This window comes from Varanus komodoensis, unplaced genomic scaffold (genome assembly GCF_004798865.1).
Source record: "Varanus komodoensis strain SLA01 unplaced genomic scaffold, ASM479886v1 scaffold1, whole genome shotgun sequence".
NCBI lineage: Eukaryota > Metazoa > Chordata > Lepidosauria > Squamata > Varanidae > Varanus > Varanus komodoensis.
Window position 1 is genome coordinate 10988481 of NW_025335268.1, and position 18055 is coordinate 11006535.

At 42.9% G+C, this 18055-nt stretch overlaps 1 protein-coding gene across 3 annotated transcripts in view; it reads right to left on the minus strand.

The window, feature by feature from the left end:
* Positions 1-18055, minus strand: part of BABAM2 (BRISC and BRCA1 A complex member 2) — a 177141-nt gene that overhangs the window by 44772 nt on the left and 114314 nt on the right. For 2 of the 3 annotated variants that reach the window (XM_044440034.1, XM_044440120.1), the window contains exons 8-10: positions 8874-8973; positions 2787-2857; positions 1144-1226 (exon numbers count right to left, since the gene is read on the minus strand). In XM_044440034.1, the coding sequence (XP_044295969.1) occupies positions 1144-1226; positions 2787-2857; positions 8874-8973 (254 nt within the window). Of the gene's footprint in view, positions 1-847; positions 912-1143; positions 1227-2786; positions 2858-8873; positions 8974-18055 lie in introns of all 3 variants that reach the window. The other variant, XM_044440189.1, reaches the window with a different exon arrangement.

An 18055-nucleotide genomic window follows, 5' to 3' on the forward strand; every position in this document is an offset into this window, starting at 1 on the left:
TTGTGCCTCAACTGGACATGTGACTTAATGGCAAACGGTACCTATAAAAGAAATGAGGCCTCCAAGAAAAAAGGGGACGTGATATCATTTGGAAGTGATATTGCTGATGCAGAATGTATGCAGGGTAGCATAAGAGGGCAGCAAGCAAGGAGGTGAAAACCAGAGGAAGGGTAAATGGCCACAAGAGAACAAAGTTACTTATGTATCCTACTTGTCCCTTTTTATTTTTATTTATTCTATCTATGTTTTATTTATTCTATGTTCACCATGTTTCCTGCAAGGAACCCAAGAGAGCTTACACAATCCTCCTCTCCATTTTATCCTCAAAATAGCCCTGTGAGGTAAGTTAGGTTGAGAGTCCGTGACTGGCCCAAAGACACCCGATGAGTTTCATGGCTGAGTGGGACAAGAACCAGTCGAATATTCAAACCACTACACCATACTGGTTTTCATTCTTCTCATTAGAACAGGTGAATTATTAAATTGCTCAGTAAGTGCTTGGTTTTCCTTGGCAGAATTTTAGATATTCTCTGTTTTAGATATATGGTAAAACAGGGCCAAGATATGAGTATCACCTCTGTCTGTCCAATTCCGTTCTAGAGTCCCTACAAGATGCTGAAGAAAGCTGAAGAACTGGGAAACTGAACATCATCCCCCCCTGGCAGACTAACATCCTAAGATGTCTAAATCTCAGGTGCACATATGTACAATTCTACTCTGTAAATCCCTCTGCATGCCATTCTGCTGGGCTTCTGCTAGAACATTCACTAAGCAGGAGTAGAAGTGGGCAGCTGGAAAAGATTTAACAAGCACTAAGGGACATCTTCGGAACAGTATGCTTGCTGACTTTCTTTGAACAGTGTCCCAATCTTTTTCTGCATATGACCCTCAAGCAAGTTTCTCATGCACCTCTACATTAAAAAAGAAAGAAAAGAAATACATGATACTGAGAGCATAAATCACTTTTGCCCTTTCTGGGACTGCAGGTGAGATTGTGCTAATGTGACAGCCACATCAAAAATCCCAAACCATAAAATTTAAATAGTTCAAACCCTTTAAATATCTTTGCAATCCATTTTTGCTTTTTTATGTTTTTATTTAGCAGAGGCTAGACATTTGTGCCTAAGGCAAGTTACTACTCACTGTGAACAAGGAAGCAAAAGTCTTTCCACATCAACAACAAGGTGAGCTTTGTAAAACCTTCAGCATCATACTCTACCACACCACTATTTTAAAAGAAAGTTTTAGCTATTAGTCATTAATACTGAGGCACATCAGAATGCATATCTGCACACAAGAGATTATCAAAAGGTATAATGCATTGCTCCTCTCTGCCAGGCATGAGAGGTTTCAAGCAGTTCCTCCCAGCAAGACAGACATCAATATTTCCCATATAAGAGCTTGACAATCTTGTTCTTCCTTCCTTCCCTAGTGCATTGGCTATTTATTCTCTATTATGCCCTATGAGAACTCTAGAAAGACAAAAGAGAACTCAAAAAGTCTTATGGAAAAGAAAAAAAATAGGCCACTAAAGAATAAACATACAATCTCAAAAATACACAGCAGTAAAAAGAAAACGTAAAAAGCAGCAATTGGATTAAAAACTGTAAACACATTTTAAACTGGTTAAAATTGAAAAGGACGGTAGGATAAATATAAGGGTTGTGTCTAACTGTGGTTTGTGCCAGTGGAAAAAACTTGCACTTGCGCAGGACAGAGCACCTGGTTTTGGTTTATCCACCCCAGCCTCCTGACCTCCACCAAAAGCTGTTCTTTATGTTGGCGGACCCTCTGGAACTCAAGGGATATGCTTAGAGGGCTGCAGTAGGTAGGAGGGATCAGTGAAAAGCAGGTGCTCCACCTTCTGCAAGTGGAAGTGTTTTGCCTAGAACAAAGCAACCCTCTGGTACTATCTGTTTTTAATCTCTGCCTGAAAGACTCAAAGAAGGAACCAAGGAAATCACACCAGAGAGGGCATTCCAAGGTTACACCATGATCTATTCATATGCAGATCAACATTAACAGATGCTTGTCGTGATTTGTTACCTTGTTTCAATGAGCAATTAGTTATCATATGATTTTTTTAAAAGCCTGGAGCTGCACTGGGGAGGGAGAAAAGGTTTTGCCACCTCCCCAATCCCAATCTGTAGAAACCTGCTATTGCTATCCACTAAATTTTCAATAAAGCCTGCGTTGCATTCATCTGCAACAGTAGTGATTTTGGCCTAGATTCAATTATTTTTAAAAAAGATAATAAATCCAGTAATATAACAGTAAAAACAGTAATGTAAAATCAAGAAACACGCAGAAACATAGCGTAAATGGAAAAACTAAACCCACCATCAGGCACCAGAGTTATAAAACTTAAGTGTCCCTTTCACAAGCAGGTTGCCTTCCTTTCATGGAAGGGATTTTGATCCAACACACGCTCCTGGCATCTGGAGTGTGTGTAATTTCTGCTGATTCCCCCTTCCCCTTCCACCACAACCACTGTCCCACAGTGTCCCCCAACTCTCTGGAACAGATTTTTGGAGGAAGAGGGAAAGGATGAACCAGTGACTTCCTCCCTTCCACTAGCAGAATCATCCTGTAGGCTTATTCTAGTAGTTGAGCAAATTCTGTCAAGAAGATACTAACTAGAGCTGTAATCTGAAACATGCATACTTGAAATAACTCTCACGGAAAATTGCTGCCCTTTCTCTCGGCTCAGATAAAATAGATAGGATTTAATTTTTTAAAAAAGGTTTTGTTGTATTCCATTAAAAAAGAGATGGATAAATACTTACGTTCCAAAGTGACTAAGAAATGCTGCAATATACTCTCTTCTCTTATGGTAACCCTGAATAACATACTGTACCTAAAAGAGAATGTAAAGAACAAAATGGGGAAAATATTATAAAAGCATGTATTTTGGGGTGTTTTTCTAGGAATTATTGTTTATTCCTTATTAATAGCATCATAAAACATTTATTTATAAAGATTTTACTAGAATGGGAATCCAGAATATCTTTTTACCCACACATTAGAGCAAAGACTAAACATATAGAAGAATTACTTAATACATTTGGCACCTTAACAATTAACAGATTTATTCATCTTTAAGGTGCCATGATACTCTGCTGCTTTTACAACAGGGTAAAATACCACCTCCTGGAATGTCATGTATTTGAAAAGTATAAGCTAGGTAATAAAGATAATCTAGCCAAAAGAAGTTGCAGAAAGAGTCTTAGAATTCCAAACCAGTTTGTGGTATATCAAAGGGGCAATTTTACACTTAATACACATGTCTGAGATTTGCTGTGCCAAAACTTAAGTGCTTCTTAGGCTAAAAAATGCCAGCATAATGTCACATGAAGCTATAGAAATGCTCTAGAAATGCTGTCTCTTGCAAGGGTGCCACTCACACAGCTCTCCATTAATATGAGAACAGAAACTTTCTACAGTCTCATACTGACTGAAGGAAAATAAAGTGCGCATGTTGTTTATATTGGCTGACTTAGTGTTGGATTACCTTGGCTGGCAAACAGCTGTGCTAAATTACTTGAAATAACTATGATACAATCAGTGCTAAGAGCTATGCTACACCCTCTCAAAATAAAATAATTCTATTTATAAAATTGGATGTATTTCAGTTTATGAACAAATGCTTATTTTGAAGCCTACATATAACATCTAGAATTTTACTCAGTGAATAGAAAAAAATCCAGATAAGTTAGGTTTATTTTTTTAAGGCTAAAAACAGCCTTGTATACTTGAAAACTTAAAATAAGTTCAATAGAAAACTTTCAATAGAAAAATACAACAAAACAACTCTAAAGATGAATGCCAGCATAACTACAGAAATGCATTTGAAGGACTGTTTCATAAAGGTTTGATGTATAGGTGTTCATTAAACAGGAAAAAACCGTAAGAAAGAAAAAAACTTGAGTATTTGCAGCTGCTGTACAACGCCTAGAGAGTTTTTTGGAACTACTTAGTGGCATATAAATATAAAAATATTTGATAACCAGATTGGTAAAATCCTTAACGTTAAGCAACTGTTTTAAAAGTTATAATGCAGAAATCAAAAAGACTATGTATCGTTGTTTCAGCCTTTCCTCCAAATCTATCCCCAGAGGTTGGGAGACATACTGGAATGGTAATACAGTTAGGCACAATGAAATTTGTCCTGCAAAACTGTAAAATCAGCAACCTGTCCATGTGCACACGAGCTGCTCTGGACCCTAAATGTTTTCTAAAAAAATGTCTGATATATTTTATCCTATATGCATAGCCACTTTCTTCTGAATTGTCTGAAGCATTGTAATAAGTAGAGGAAAACAGAACAGCTGTTTGCATTTCTGTGGAAGAAACAGTTCACTCCTTCAAGAAGGATTTTTCTCCTTCAAGATAAGAGAAAAATCTTAAAAGAATGGTTTGTCCTGATCTGTAGCACTCAGAATATCCAGTGATAATCACCATAAGTCTCTTTATACTGATGAATTTATTGTTATTATTGGCCCGTGATGTGGATTTTTTCAAAAATTTTACATTTCACATTTGAAAATATTCAGTGTACACTGGGAAATTTTCAGATGGCACTGGAATTGGTAGAGTGACCTATTTTAGCATGCTCTTAATTTTGTGTACTATTTCATCATCAAGCAATGCTACATGAAAACATAACTGACAAAAAGCATTAAATACCTATAAATAGTGACCTGCATATAGTGATGCAAATAATAAAACTGTAGGACTGAACTGCCTCTTGGGAGGTCTACTGATCTGGTTTTAATTAGCTCTTTTCAGAAGTGACTGTGGAGGAAGGCCTCAACCCCAACTTGCTCAGACTGGCAATAAATAAATAAATAAATAAATCAGAGTTGCCAACAAGTGTAAAAATGATTGTCAACTGCATAATTTCTCATGGCCCTTAAATATTTGGTCTCTTGTTTAAGGAAATATCCCAACGTCTCTTTTCTGAGCTTTCAAATGACAGTCCACCTGTAGATCTCCAGACTGACATTATTTCCTTTCCTGCCACAGTCCAGACAAAGCTTAGTAAATCCTTATGTAGTAGATACTTGTCTCTCACACAGAGGGACAATAATCCTAGTTTCTGTTTTACTTATTTCTTATTCAGCAGCTTTCAAATGAAACATCTCTACTCAGAATCCCTCTGTGACTTCACACCCCCACCACTTTTATGTGTTTAAGAGCCCCCCTCTGAGAACAGCCTGAGAACTGGAGGCAGTTCCCACTGTATATATAACTAATTCTACTGGTGCGAGATGCCACCCATATATTAGTTTAATTGCATGTTCCCTCAGTTTAGATGAAACTGATTCATACAGGGATCCACAATAAATTCCACTGACCATCTTCAATGGTAATTCTTAATCTTTTCCCTAAAACTATCTTATGCCATTAGTGCTACCCACTGACATTTCTATAAAAAATTGTATTTTTGCAAGACTAGAGCTACTGAGTTGGGATTAATCTGTCAGTAGGAGTTCAGACCTTGTTAGAAGTCATACTGCTCATGCATCCACTTCAAGAATTAAGGTAAAATGTGCAATTTCGGTCAACTGGAATAAGTTCATTTTAATTTCCTGTAATAATTGTATTAATTGAGGTCTACTGTTTGGCCCTTTGTGCACAGAACATTTTGGTGGGCTTTCTTTCATAAGGTCACCATAAGCTGGAGATGACATGACAACACTGTTTGGCTCTAGGTAACTGAACAGATATTTCACTGTGCACAAGCACTGTAAGTCCCCAAATTGACTCAATTCTTCAGCATTAAAACATTTTTATTTATTTATTTTTTGATTTATATCCTGCCTTTTTCCTACAAAGGGCTCAAGGCAGCTTACATCATTCTCCTCTTCCATCTTATCCCCACAACAACAACCCTGTGAGGTAGGTTAGGCTGAGAGTCTGTGACTGGCCCAAAGCCACCCAGTTGGCTCCATGGCTGAGCGGGGACTAGAACCCAGATCGTTTGAGTCCCAGTCCCGCACTCTTAACCACTACACCACATAAGGCACAACTCAGGAAAAGTATCAAGATGAAGGATATGGTATTAATTTGAACTCCATTTTTTCCATGTCTCCTATGTAGTAATCAAGAAGGGACTGCCTGGTGATAAAGCTGTATTAATTTCCCTCATTTTATGGAATGGCATGTTCCTTAATTTGTCTTTTTATTTAGAGATACTTCCATAAGAACTGAAATTCTGTTGGCATCACATTTGTTTGATTTGAAAAGATCCCAAGTATGAGCTTAAGTTGGGCATGTCCAGTCCTTCTACTAATGTCCCTCAGTATAGGGCATGAGTAAGATGAGGTTTGTTTTTCCCTTTCTGTTCAAGATCCAAATCCATAGTTGTACAGTGGTATCTTGGCTCATGAACTTAATCCGTTCCAGGACCCTGGAAATGACCCAAATTGGTCGTGAGCCAAGTTAAATTTCCCCATAAGGTTCAATGTAAATAAGGTTAATCCGTTCTGCAACTATTTTTTTGATCAGAAAAATGTAAAGCAAAATGACAAAGAACAACAAAGATCATGGCAATCTCCCCCTGCACCCCCAGGATGACTGCAATTGTGCCTGTCATCCCTGCACATGCCCGTCATCCCGGTGCATTGGAGGGGGGAGAGATGGGTGTGAACACGGGTGCGCTGGGGGGGAGACGGGTGCAATCGTGCTCGGGGTGAGATGGCCGAGATCGCGGTTGTGCTCGTGCAGGAAAGATGGGCGAAATCTCAGCCATCTCCCTCCTGCCCCCAGCATGATCATGGCCATCTCCCCACTCAGGGGAGGGGGGGAGATGGCCATGATTGTGGCTGCCACCCAATGCGGAGTTCACGACCTAAGTCAAAATTTTTATGAAATTTTTGTTTGTGACCCGATTTGGTCGTAAACTGAGGTTTTCATGAGCCAAGGTACCACTGTACTTGTTTTGCAGTCTCATTCAGTGGTTGGGAGACTTCATTTATTTGCAATTCTGAATGTGACAGTGGCAGATCATTCTAGCTTCAAGTCCCTCAATTGCTCTGCAAACTTGGTAACGGGGTCTTTACCATCTTTGCCACTTTGTAGCACCTTAAGGCCCAGCATTAAGCCATCCTCCCCCATAGTTCTTCAGCATTTTAAAGCTGAGCTAGTTTTACTTCTAGAGTTCATGGAAATCTATGCTCTAGGGTAAAAAAAAATGCCTGTTTGCCTTGCTTCTCAACTGATAATTTTGTTTCATTGTTGCGTTAAAGTTATAATTTGTATGGTGGGGGTAATTTATTTATTTATTTAAAACATTTATATGCTGTCCTTCATGTATAACATCTCAGGACGGCTTACAACATTAAAATCAGAATCCAATAAAACAATCAATACCACAATATAATAAAACAATATATAACCAACAAAAATAAATCAAATCAAAAGCAACTGTTAAAACCATTAAAATGCTAATTTTCAAAGTAATGCTTGAATAAAAAGGTTTTGACCTGGCGTCGAAAAGAATATAGGCTCGGTGCTAGGCAAACCTCTCTGGGGAGCGCATTCCACAATCTGAGATTGAGTTAAACTGCTGGATCAGTAATATGATGCCATTGCTCATCTTGATTTACTGGTATTTTGTAAACAAAGCTAAAAAAATTATAACCCAACTTTACCCAAATACTTCAAAACTATTTGACCTGAAATATTTGACAGGAAAAGTTAAAGAATATTTAATGAGATTAAAATATTACGTTACCTAGAAGTTTTATTGGAAAAGTTATAAAAATGTGATGACAATAGGATGTACTTCCCTTACATCATTTACATTTCTGCATAAAAAGTACAGAAAAACTGTTGACACACATTAGTTTTAGCAACTGAAAGATATTATTCCTAAAGACTTCAACTCTATTCCAGTAAAGGCTTGCTGATTAACTTATGTAAGGGACTTTTTCTGCAGAAAAATTCAGCATCAGAAAACTTTCCATTCCCCATTATCATTTACTTTAGGAAATATATAGGCTGCACCTTCATCTAAAAAGAACGCGGGTGCTTTAAGTAACACTGATTATGCACAGGACACGTGTTGTATAGCTTTACTCTTTACCAGCATTGTTATTTAAAACTAGGAGAAAATCCATCTGATTCAAAGAAATACAGTAATTTGGCTGGGACAGGAAAAGTACTTTAGACATGCCCAGGAGTTCAGGCACATTTAGCTGCAATCAAAATGTGTCAGCTTGAAAAGCAATTTGTCATGTAGTACAGGGAGATGGAAGTCTGAAGTCCCCTTAGGCCAGGGGTCAGCAACCCATGGGTCAGGAGCCGCATGTGGCTCTTTCATCCCTCTTCTGCGGCTCCCTGTCACTCAAAATATGTGTCACAACCTCCAATGTGCGACACCCACCGGCACGCGATTTACTGAACTTTTCAACCCCCGGTAGGCCAACCATGGATAAATCCAAGAAAAGAAAACTTTCAGAACATTTAATGATACGTAGGCAGATTCATTTGCTTTCACTGCTGACGAGATTGATTTACCAGTATGCTTAGTATGTGGTGAGAAATTGGCAAACAACAAAAAGTTGAATGTTGCAAGACATTTCCAGAATAAACACACAGTCTTTGCTGAAAAATACCTGGATGGAGATGCAACACACTATAGTTTTTTTATACATGGCATAAAGGTAAAAAAATGATATATGCAGTGTTATCTTCCTTTTAATGTCAAAAGGGTTTTGTGGCTCCCGGTGCTTTCTTTTCTGTGGGAAACGGGTCCAAGTGGCTCTTTCAGTGTTTAAGGTTGCCGACCCCTGCCTTAGGCCATGCAGATGTCTGTTTGTCTGTCTGTCTGCCCAAAATGTACTATTTTATCTTAGATGCTATGTTACCTTATTAGTTAGCAGCTGGCATACTTGGGGCACATAGTCAATGAGGCAGCCTCCACCTGGAAAAGCAGGGATGTGAAGGGCAGAAGATCCTCCAAGAGCACTAGAAACATAAGATAAATTAATAAAATCAATTACTGTATCTTTGTTAATTATAATACCTTATCCTTTTTCAAATCTATCACTTGTTAAGCAGAGTGGCTTCCCAAAAATTATACAAATATGATGAAAGGTAAGTATTCACACTGTACTTGTATCACACAAGATATGTAACATACATTAGCATGATGATAATGCAAAGTATGACAGAGCTAATACTTAAGTATTTAGTTTAGATATGGGAGAGCCAGGCTAAAATCCATGCTCAGGGATGAAGATCACTTACTGGCTTTCAGCAAGTCTCTCTCAACCTAACCTTCCCACACACAGCTGTTGTGAGGATAAAATGAGTAAGAATCTATTTTTTAATTTCTTCTTAATGTTAAATGCATAATTAAATTTAAATTTAATTAATTACTCATTTAACTTGAATGATGGAGGAACTATCTGAACATGTATGACTATCAAATATCAATCTGACCAGAAAGCTAGGACTAATAAAATCTTTTTAATATTACTTCTCAAGTGCTCGTGGTATGGACAAATACAATATCTATAACCAGGCAATAAACAAAGAAGGAATAATCTTTTATACTCCTAAACACCCATAATCCTTTCTTGAGCACTAATTAATCCAGCTTCCTGGGAACTTATAAACAGCAGTTATCTTCAGCAGACTGCACAGCTATGAAATTCATGCCTAAATTCATCTTATTTGCATAAGAAGAAATAAATTGAATACAGTATTTATCAAATCCACATGGTAGTTAGTGCTAATGTATAGACCAATCATGTGGCTGCAGGCCCTGTCCACAGGTTTATAAGTTAAAGTAGTTCTGAAGCTCACTTCTTCCATTGCTAAAAGAAGCCTATGAGACAAAAGAACAGACTGCATCTCTGATCCCTATAACAAATGAAAAGGTTGTGAAAGTAACTGTGATAAAAGGGGGTGGCTTAGAATCATAATCTGTTTATATGGACACTGATGAGAGTATGAATGGAGCTTCAGAATGGACTGTGCTCTTCTGGAATTTCTTCATAGCCATTCCTTTTTTTAATTGAGTTGCTTTTTTTATTGTATTTTTTACATTTATTATATTTACTAGAACTGTAATGAGTAGTATTGATGGAGTCCCGATAGAACATCAGACCTCAAACTACAACCTGCGGGTCGAATTCGGCCCGCCATGCGCATTTTTCCGGCCCATCACAGAGGTTTTGGACTTGCTGCATATGTGGCGAGGCACCAGCTTGCTTGCAAGATTGTTTTGGACTCGCTTGGAGAAAACCATCTCTACGCACACACGCACGCCCCTGCCTCTTTGTGCATGCATGAACACCCCTGCCTCGTTGTGCGCGTGTGCATGAGCACACGCCCCCCCCCCCCCGCCCACACTGCCTTGGCAGCCCGCGTTCATTGCCGGCACCTTTCAACTGGCCCCCTGTTCAAAAAGTTTGAGGACTCCTGCTATAGAACAATAGTGTGCATTTATTTGATACAATCCAACAGCCAAAGGGGAAGGCCCTAACTTAGTGGAAAAGGCGTTCCTAGGATCAATCCCCTGCATCTCCAGGGAGTCCTAGGAAAGTTTCCTGCCTGAAACCTGGGAGAGCTGCTGCCAGTCAGTGTTGACCTTACTGGGCAAGGATCTATGGTCTGACTCAATATAATGTAGCTTCCTAAGTTCCAAATCTCTCTGGGTAGTTAACTGCAAAATATTTGACATTAGCTACTTTACTTTGCCAAAAACCAAAACAAGACAAAAGATGCACTGAGTCAACCACGTATGACCCACTACTGCTGTGAACAGACAGTCACATGGTTCCTTCTTTTCACCATCTAATGACAAATTATTTTATTTATGTTTCGGTTTATATCCTGCCTTTTTCCTACAAAGGGCTCAAGGCAGCTCACATTACTCTTCCCCTCCATCTTAGCCCTACAACAACCACCCTGTGAGGAAGGTTGGGCTGAGAGTCTGTGACTGGCCCAAAGTCACCCAGTTGGCTCCATGGCTGAGCGGGGACTAGAACCCAGATCGTCTGAGTCCCAGTCCCATGCTCTTAACCATTACACCACACTGGCTCTCAGAAAGTAAAATTATGGTTTACTTTTTAAATGTATGCTCAGTGCATAGCTTCAGAAATTCAGTGCTCACTATTTTCTCCCTTCCAGATTCAGTCTCCTGTTATGAGGGTTAGCTTCTCTTTCCAGCATCAGTGATCTAAGACCTGGAAGATTCAAGGGTAATGTGATATTCTGCCAACGTGCATGGAGAAGGAAGAGCAAAAGCTGAGGAATCAATCACTGAATAATTAGAGTTTTGTTTTTTGTTTGTTTATTTATATATTAAACACATTTTCTGCCGAATTGGTCCAAGGGCCCTCTAAACAGATTTCAAGTTTAATAGTCATAATCTCTTGTAATGTTATGTAAATAAAATACTCTAAGATACCAGGGTCAGATGGTTAGGGCAAATTCCCACAATCTTAAATTATTTTGTTATTTGGTGTTAGACAGTATGATGTCACTGGACAATCCAGTTGTAAATGGGATCTGAGTCAAGGTACAAAGAAACTAGAAGCATTTAGACATTGTGCTGATTATTTTATCTTCTCCTTCCTTGGCTGATGAGTCATGGAAATGCATGTGCACAGAAGCCATGGAAGGCCTTGAAACAATTAGGATTAGGACTTAACTTCCTTAATGCGCTATTTAAATGTTGCTTTTTAAAGCCTATTATACTATAGAATTCCGAGAACTGTGGAAGCTTCCCAAATCCTCCCCCTCTCCTCACTTCTAGATAGCAGCACAGATTTGGCCACTAAAGTTAAAATAGTACAGTTTGAATGAGAAGCCCTAGATAGATGGTAAAATGCACCCCCCCCACCACCACAATACCAGTGAATTTGCTGATAGTGAAACAATTCATGATTCTCCAAAGCTAAGGCTTTAAAGCTAAAGTGGCCTTTTTAGGATAATCACGGTCTGATGCCAAAATTCTGCTGTAAATGACTGATTCTCTTGATGTCGCTGCCATTACAGGTGACTCCTACAACACCTGAAACTGGCCACACCTGCTCTAGAATCCAGAACAAGAGTTCCCAATGCGGCGCCTGCACGTCCCTCAAAAGGCACCCATGAAGGGGTCCCCAACATGTGCACCTGATTCCCCTCCCCAATTCCCCCCATTTTATACGCACATGCACACACATACACAGATTTGTATGAAATGTATACAACTTTCTAGCGATTATACATAGACTTCAACAAAGGGGATCAAACTGTTAAGTAAGTATTGGTTTGAAGTTGCTGTCTGTGTCATACATTCTTACAGTGAAAACATTGTAAGATAAGCAGGTTGCTTACCTGTAACTGATGTTCTTCGAGTGGCCATTTGTGCAATCACACATATGGGTACTGCGCCTGTGCAGTGCCTGTGGCTGGAAGATTGACAGCTAACGGTTTTTGGCGGGAAGCTCCGCTCCCCCTCCCCCTGTGGCCTATAAAGAGCAGAGCGTCCGCCATTTTGTTCAGTCTTTGCGACCGAACGTACGCTATCTTATTGAAAAAACTTTGTTTTTTCTGATGTCGGTACCGTGAAAAAGGGCATAGTCGGTACCGAAAGATGCATTCACTCACCAACACTGAGCGGTCGATGCATCCACTCACCGACACCGAGCGGGGCTGGTGGGTGGGTTGTGTGACTGCACAGATGGCCACTTGAAGAACATCAGTTACAGGTAAGCAACCTGCTTTTCTTCGTCGTGGCCTCTGTGCATCACACATATGGGTAGATTAACAAGCTTGCCATAAAGGAGGAGGGAAGGTGTCCTCATTGAAGAACAGAGGAGAGAACAGCTCTACCGAAGGAGCAATCCCGTCGAGCTCGAACATCGAGACGGTAGTGCCTGGTGAAGGTGCAAGGGTTCACCCAAGTAGCAGCTCGGCAGATGTCATCAATCGGGACCCCGGATGCAAATGCAGACGAGGTTGCAACAGCTCTAGCAGAATGGCCTCGAGGAACTGAAGGCAGTTCGAGCTTAGCTAATTGATAGCATAAGACTATAGTGTGGACTATCCACTTAGAAAGTCTCTGCGGAGTGACTGGATCGCCCTGATCCCTAGCAGAATATTGGATGAATAGTTTATTGGATCGTCAAATAGACTCCGTTCGCGATCGGTAGAAGGCTAAGCAACGGCGAACATTGAGTGAATGCAAAGATCTTTCCAATGGAGTCGACGGTGACGGAAAAAAGGCAGGCAGCACAATGTCTTGTCCCGTATGGAAAGGTGTAGACACTTTAGGCAAAAAAGACGGGTTGAGGCGTAAAACGACCTTCTCCCTGTGAAAGTTTAAATAAGGAGGGTCTATGCGAAGCGCGCAAAGTTCACTGGCCCTCCAGGCTGAAGTGACAGCTACAAGAAACGCCATCTTCCACCGTCGCCAAAGGTTCGAAGGGGGCCTTCATAAGGGCCTGTAGAACTACAGAGAGGCTTCATGTGGGCATAACTGGTCTAATTGATGGGTTAAGATTATATAGTTCCTTCAAAAATCTTTTGAGGATAGGATGAGAAAACAGAGGTGACCCGTCGACTAAGTCATGGTAGTAGGCTATTGCAGCTGTATACACTTTAATGGACAACAGCTTCAGTCCGGAATGGTGCAATTCCAGGAGGAACTGAAGAATCTGTTGAATGGATGAGAGGAATGGAGAGAACGAACGCGACTCAGCAAAGGCGGAAAAACGTTTCCATTTAGCCTTATATGACTTCCTTGTGGACGGCTTTAAGGCAGAGTCGATGATATGCTGAATATCAGGGTGCAAAAACGCTGGATTCGGATTCGATGGGTTTTGTCTCGAACCGGATAGTACAGAGAGACCAGAGAAGGGGGAAGCAGCCGAGTGAGTGGGTTCAACAATCGGATCCGAGGTGGTCGAAGTCATCGTCGGTACTGACGGATTAGTAGAAGCTGTCGGATTTGTAACTTTCGAAACCGTCGTCGGCACCGATGGAACGTCAATCATCAAATTCGCCACGCTGTTAGGTTCAATGAGAGCAAATTCGGGTGGCGAAGTGTGCTGTCCACCTGTGTTATAAGATATGGGAGCGATGGAAGATGAAGAAATTCCCCGCGAGAGATGTCGAGTAGTTTCACAAACCACGCTTGATGTGGCCACCAAGGGGCAACTAGTATCCCCGATGCTTGGTCGTGCACTATCTTTGCTATGACCCTCATCAGAAGAGGGATCGGAGGGAAGGCGTAGAAGTTCATATTGTTCCAAGGGATCATGAATGCGTCCCCTAGGGATGCGTGTCTGATTCCCGCTCTTGAACAGTAAGCCTCGCACACCCTGTTCTGTTGGGTAGCGAATAAGTCCACGTCGGGAAACCCCCAGCGCCGGAAAAGGTGGTTGCGTGTACGGGGATCCAGTTTCCACTCGTGAGAGGTGAACATGTGCCTGCTGAGAAGATCCGCCTGCACATTGTCTACATCAACTAGATGAACAGCCATCAGCGTGATGTGTCTCCGGATGCACCAGTCCCAAATTTTCATAGAAAGCCTGGCTAGAGTCGGTGACTTTGTTCCCCCTTGCTTGTTCAGATAAAAGACAGTACCTATATTGTCCGAAGTTATCTGAATGATCTGATGATGAAGGATGTCCTCGAAAGAGCGCAGGGCTTTGAAAACTGCCAGTAGTTCTAGGAAGTTGATATGATTCGTGGATTCTAGACGATTCCACGTACCCTGGATAGATAGGCCGAAGCATATCGCTCCCCATCCTAGAAGAGATGCATCAGTGCCAAGGGTAATCATAGGGGGTCGCGCCCTGAAGGGGACTCCTATCGTAAGATTGGTCTGTTCCAACCACCAACGCAGAGAGTGAAGCATGGAAGTTGGGATCCGAATCAGTCTCGACTGCGGATCTCTTTGAGGATGGTACACCTTGTTGAAAAAGAGTTGCAGTGGGCGAAGCCGAAGCCTGGCCTGTGGAACTACGGCAACTGAGGAAGCCATATGCCCCAGGATCCTCTGGATAGACCTTGCCGGGACCGTTCCCTCTCGTCAGATTCGATGGATGTGGCGAGCAAGAGTCTGTTGTCTGTCCTGAGGAAGCCTTTTTCCAACATCGAATCCAAGCAGGCTCCAATGAAGGTGAGCGTCTGTGTCAGGAGAAGAGAAGATTTCTTGGTATTAATACGTAGGCCTAGGCTATTGAGCAAGGCACAAGTTGTATGGATGGCCTCAAGGAGTCCTTCTCTGGACTGCGACACCAACAGCCAGTCATCGAGGTACGGATAAATTTGTATGCCCTGGAGGCGTAGGAAGGCACAGAAAGGAGCCATGCACTTGGTAAAATATATACTGTATATATTTTAATTGTTATTGTTTTAATGTATTTTGTATTTTATTTGATGTTGTAAGCCGCCCCGAGGCCTCAGCAAGGGGCGGCATAGAAATGTTTTAATAAATAAATAAATAAATAAATACCCTCAGAGCTGTAGCCAGTCCAAAAGGCAAAACTGTAAACTCATAAAGTTGGTTTGCAACCGCAAAACGAAGGAAACGCCTGTAACTTGGGTGAATTGAAATATGGAAGTAGGAGTCCTTCAAGTCCAATGAGGTGAACCAATCCTCTCTCCTTAGCGATGGCAAAATGTTTTGAAGGGTAGTCATACAAAACTTTTTTGGTACAATAAACTTATTTAAGTTCTGTAAGTCCAAAATCGGACGTAGACCACCATCCCGCTTAGGGACCATGAAGCATCTGGAATAGAAACCGTGGAGTACGTCAGATGGGAATACTTGACGAATCGCTCCTTTACGAAGAAGTTGATGTATTTCGTCGAGCAGTACTGGTGAACATGAAGTGGACCGGATCGGACTCAACGGAGGAACGATGTCAAATTCTATTCGATAGCCGTGTTGAACGATGGACAATACCCACCGATCAGATGTGATGGACTCCCAAATGGGGAGTCGGCTTCGAAGCCGATCCCCAGATGAGACGGGGGTGGGTATTGGTGGAGCGTGAGGAATGGTTTGCCAGTCCCATCAACGTTGCCTCAGATCATCGAAACGACGGCGGCCTTGTTGGAAGCGTTGTTGGGGCTGAGGATGGCGGCGCTGCTGTTGCTGTTGCTGGCGGTGTTGTGGCTGCTGCCTCGGTTGATATGATTGCCTGTAGGATGGACGATTCCAGGACCACTTACGTCTGGCGTGGGACTGTATCTCCATCCTGCGTGCCATCATCCTTGATTCATGCAGCTTCTTGAGCTTGTGGTCGGCGCGAGAATGGAAAAGCCTGGATCCATCGAAAGGCATTTCCTCGATCTGGCACTTGGTTTCTTCTGGAAAATTACAATTCCGAAACCATGCATGCCTTCGGTGAGAAACGGCACCGACCAAGCCCTGTGAGTCAGTATCCACGAGGTGCCTCGCCGTGGATAACTGCTGCACCGCGACCTGCATGGCTTCCTTAATCAGGACCTTCGCGAGGTCACCCTGGTGGTCCAGGAGGGTGGAGGCGACGTTGTGCAGGTGCTGCATAATAAAGTATTGATACCTCGCCAACGTCGCCTCGTAATTTGATATACGGAGCCCCAGGCCTGAAGCAGCGTAGACTCACCTAGCCAGGGAGTCTATTTTTTGGCCCTCTTTATCCCTCGGTGCCGTATGCCCTCTCGCCTCTCTGCCCTGCGAGGATTCAATGACTGCAGAGTTCGGTTTGGGATGTCGGAGGAGGAAGGGGATGTCCTCCTCCCGAACCCTGTACATCGATTCATATCTCCTGGACGTCGGCTGAGGAAGTGATGGCAAGTCCCAGGGCTGCGTCATCGCCTGCTGCAAGGTGGTTATGAGAGGCAGGACGATGGATGTCGATTGCTCCCCGCGGGCGACATCGTAGAACTTGTCCGTCATCAGTCCCAGGCGCTGGGCAGTGTCGATGTCCAGGGACTGGACAAGTCTAGACATCAGCTCTGCGAAGGAGACGTGGGACTCATCAGGCGACGCAGGACCCTGGGATGTCACAGCAACGTCCGGAGAGGTTGAGTTGACCTCCGAGTTGGCCGAATTGGCACCGCAGTAGGGTGGGGCCGAAGATGATGACTCTGCTGGGGAAAAGGAGCGGCTGCTTCCACCCTGTGGGGATCGAGGTGACACCCGCCTCAGATCCAATGAGCACAGTTGGTCACGGGGTGGAGGAGAGGATCGTGTCCTGGGAGCAGGGTAGTACCCTACGGAGAGCGGATCACCCCACGTATGGTAGTAGGGGCGACGCCAGCTCTCCGGACGTTGCTCTACAGAGAGGCTCCTCCAGCTCCCCAGTGGGGACAGTCCAAAGTCCGCTTCCATTGTGACTGCGGGCTTGGGTGTCGGTGACCTCGCCCTAGGAGGAGAGTCCTGGATTTCCCCGTTGGATATTGAACCCCGTAGAGTTGGAAGGGGTGCAGGCGGGAGGTCAACCACACGGCGGGGAGACCCTTGAGGGGTAAACCGCATAGCCTCCTGGAGGACCAGTTCAGGCGGAGTCGGTACCGTAAGCGCCACCGGTACCGAGGGGCCCATCAGATCCGAGTCCCGATGTTGGGGACGGTCCGGATGGTCCGAATTCCGGGGTTTCTTGGGAGGCTTGGAGACCTTCTCCTTCCTGGCCTTTTTATGGCCTGCCGACTTCTCGGATTCGGCATGCTTCCGCTTTCCATGCTTCTTTTTAGGTGAAGCAGAGGGAGCCACCGAAGCAGACGCACCTTCATCCGAAGGCCGTGAGGGTGGGGCCGCAGAAGTGGAGCCAGGTTTTGGGATGGCAACAAGTGGGTCTGATTGCATCAGAGCCCGATCCCAAAGGAGTCTCCGGAGGCGGTTTTCGCGGTTCTTCCTGGCCTGCTTGGAGAAGGCCAGGCAATGTGCGTATTTATCCATCCTATGCCCCTCTCCTAGGCAGAGGAGGCATAGGTCATGCGGGTCAGTTGGTGCCATTTTTGACCCGCAGTCCACACATTTGCAGAAAGCTGCTCGCTGCGCCATCGCAGAAGAAGAAGAAGAAGAAGAAGAAGAAGAAGAAGAAGAAGAAGAAGA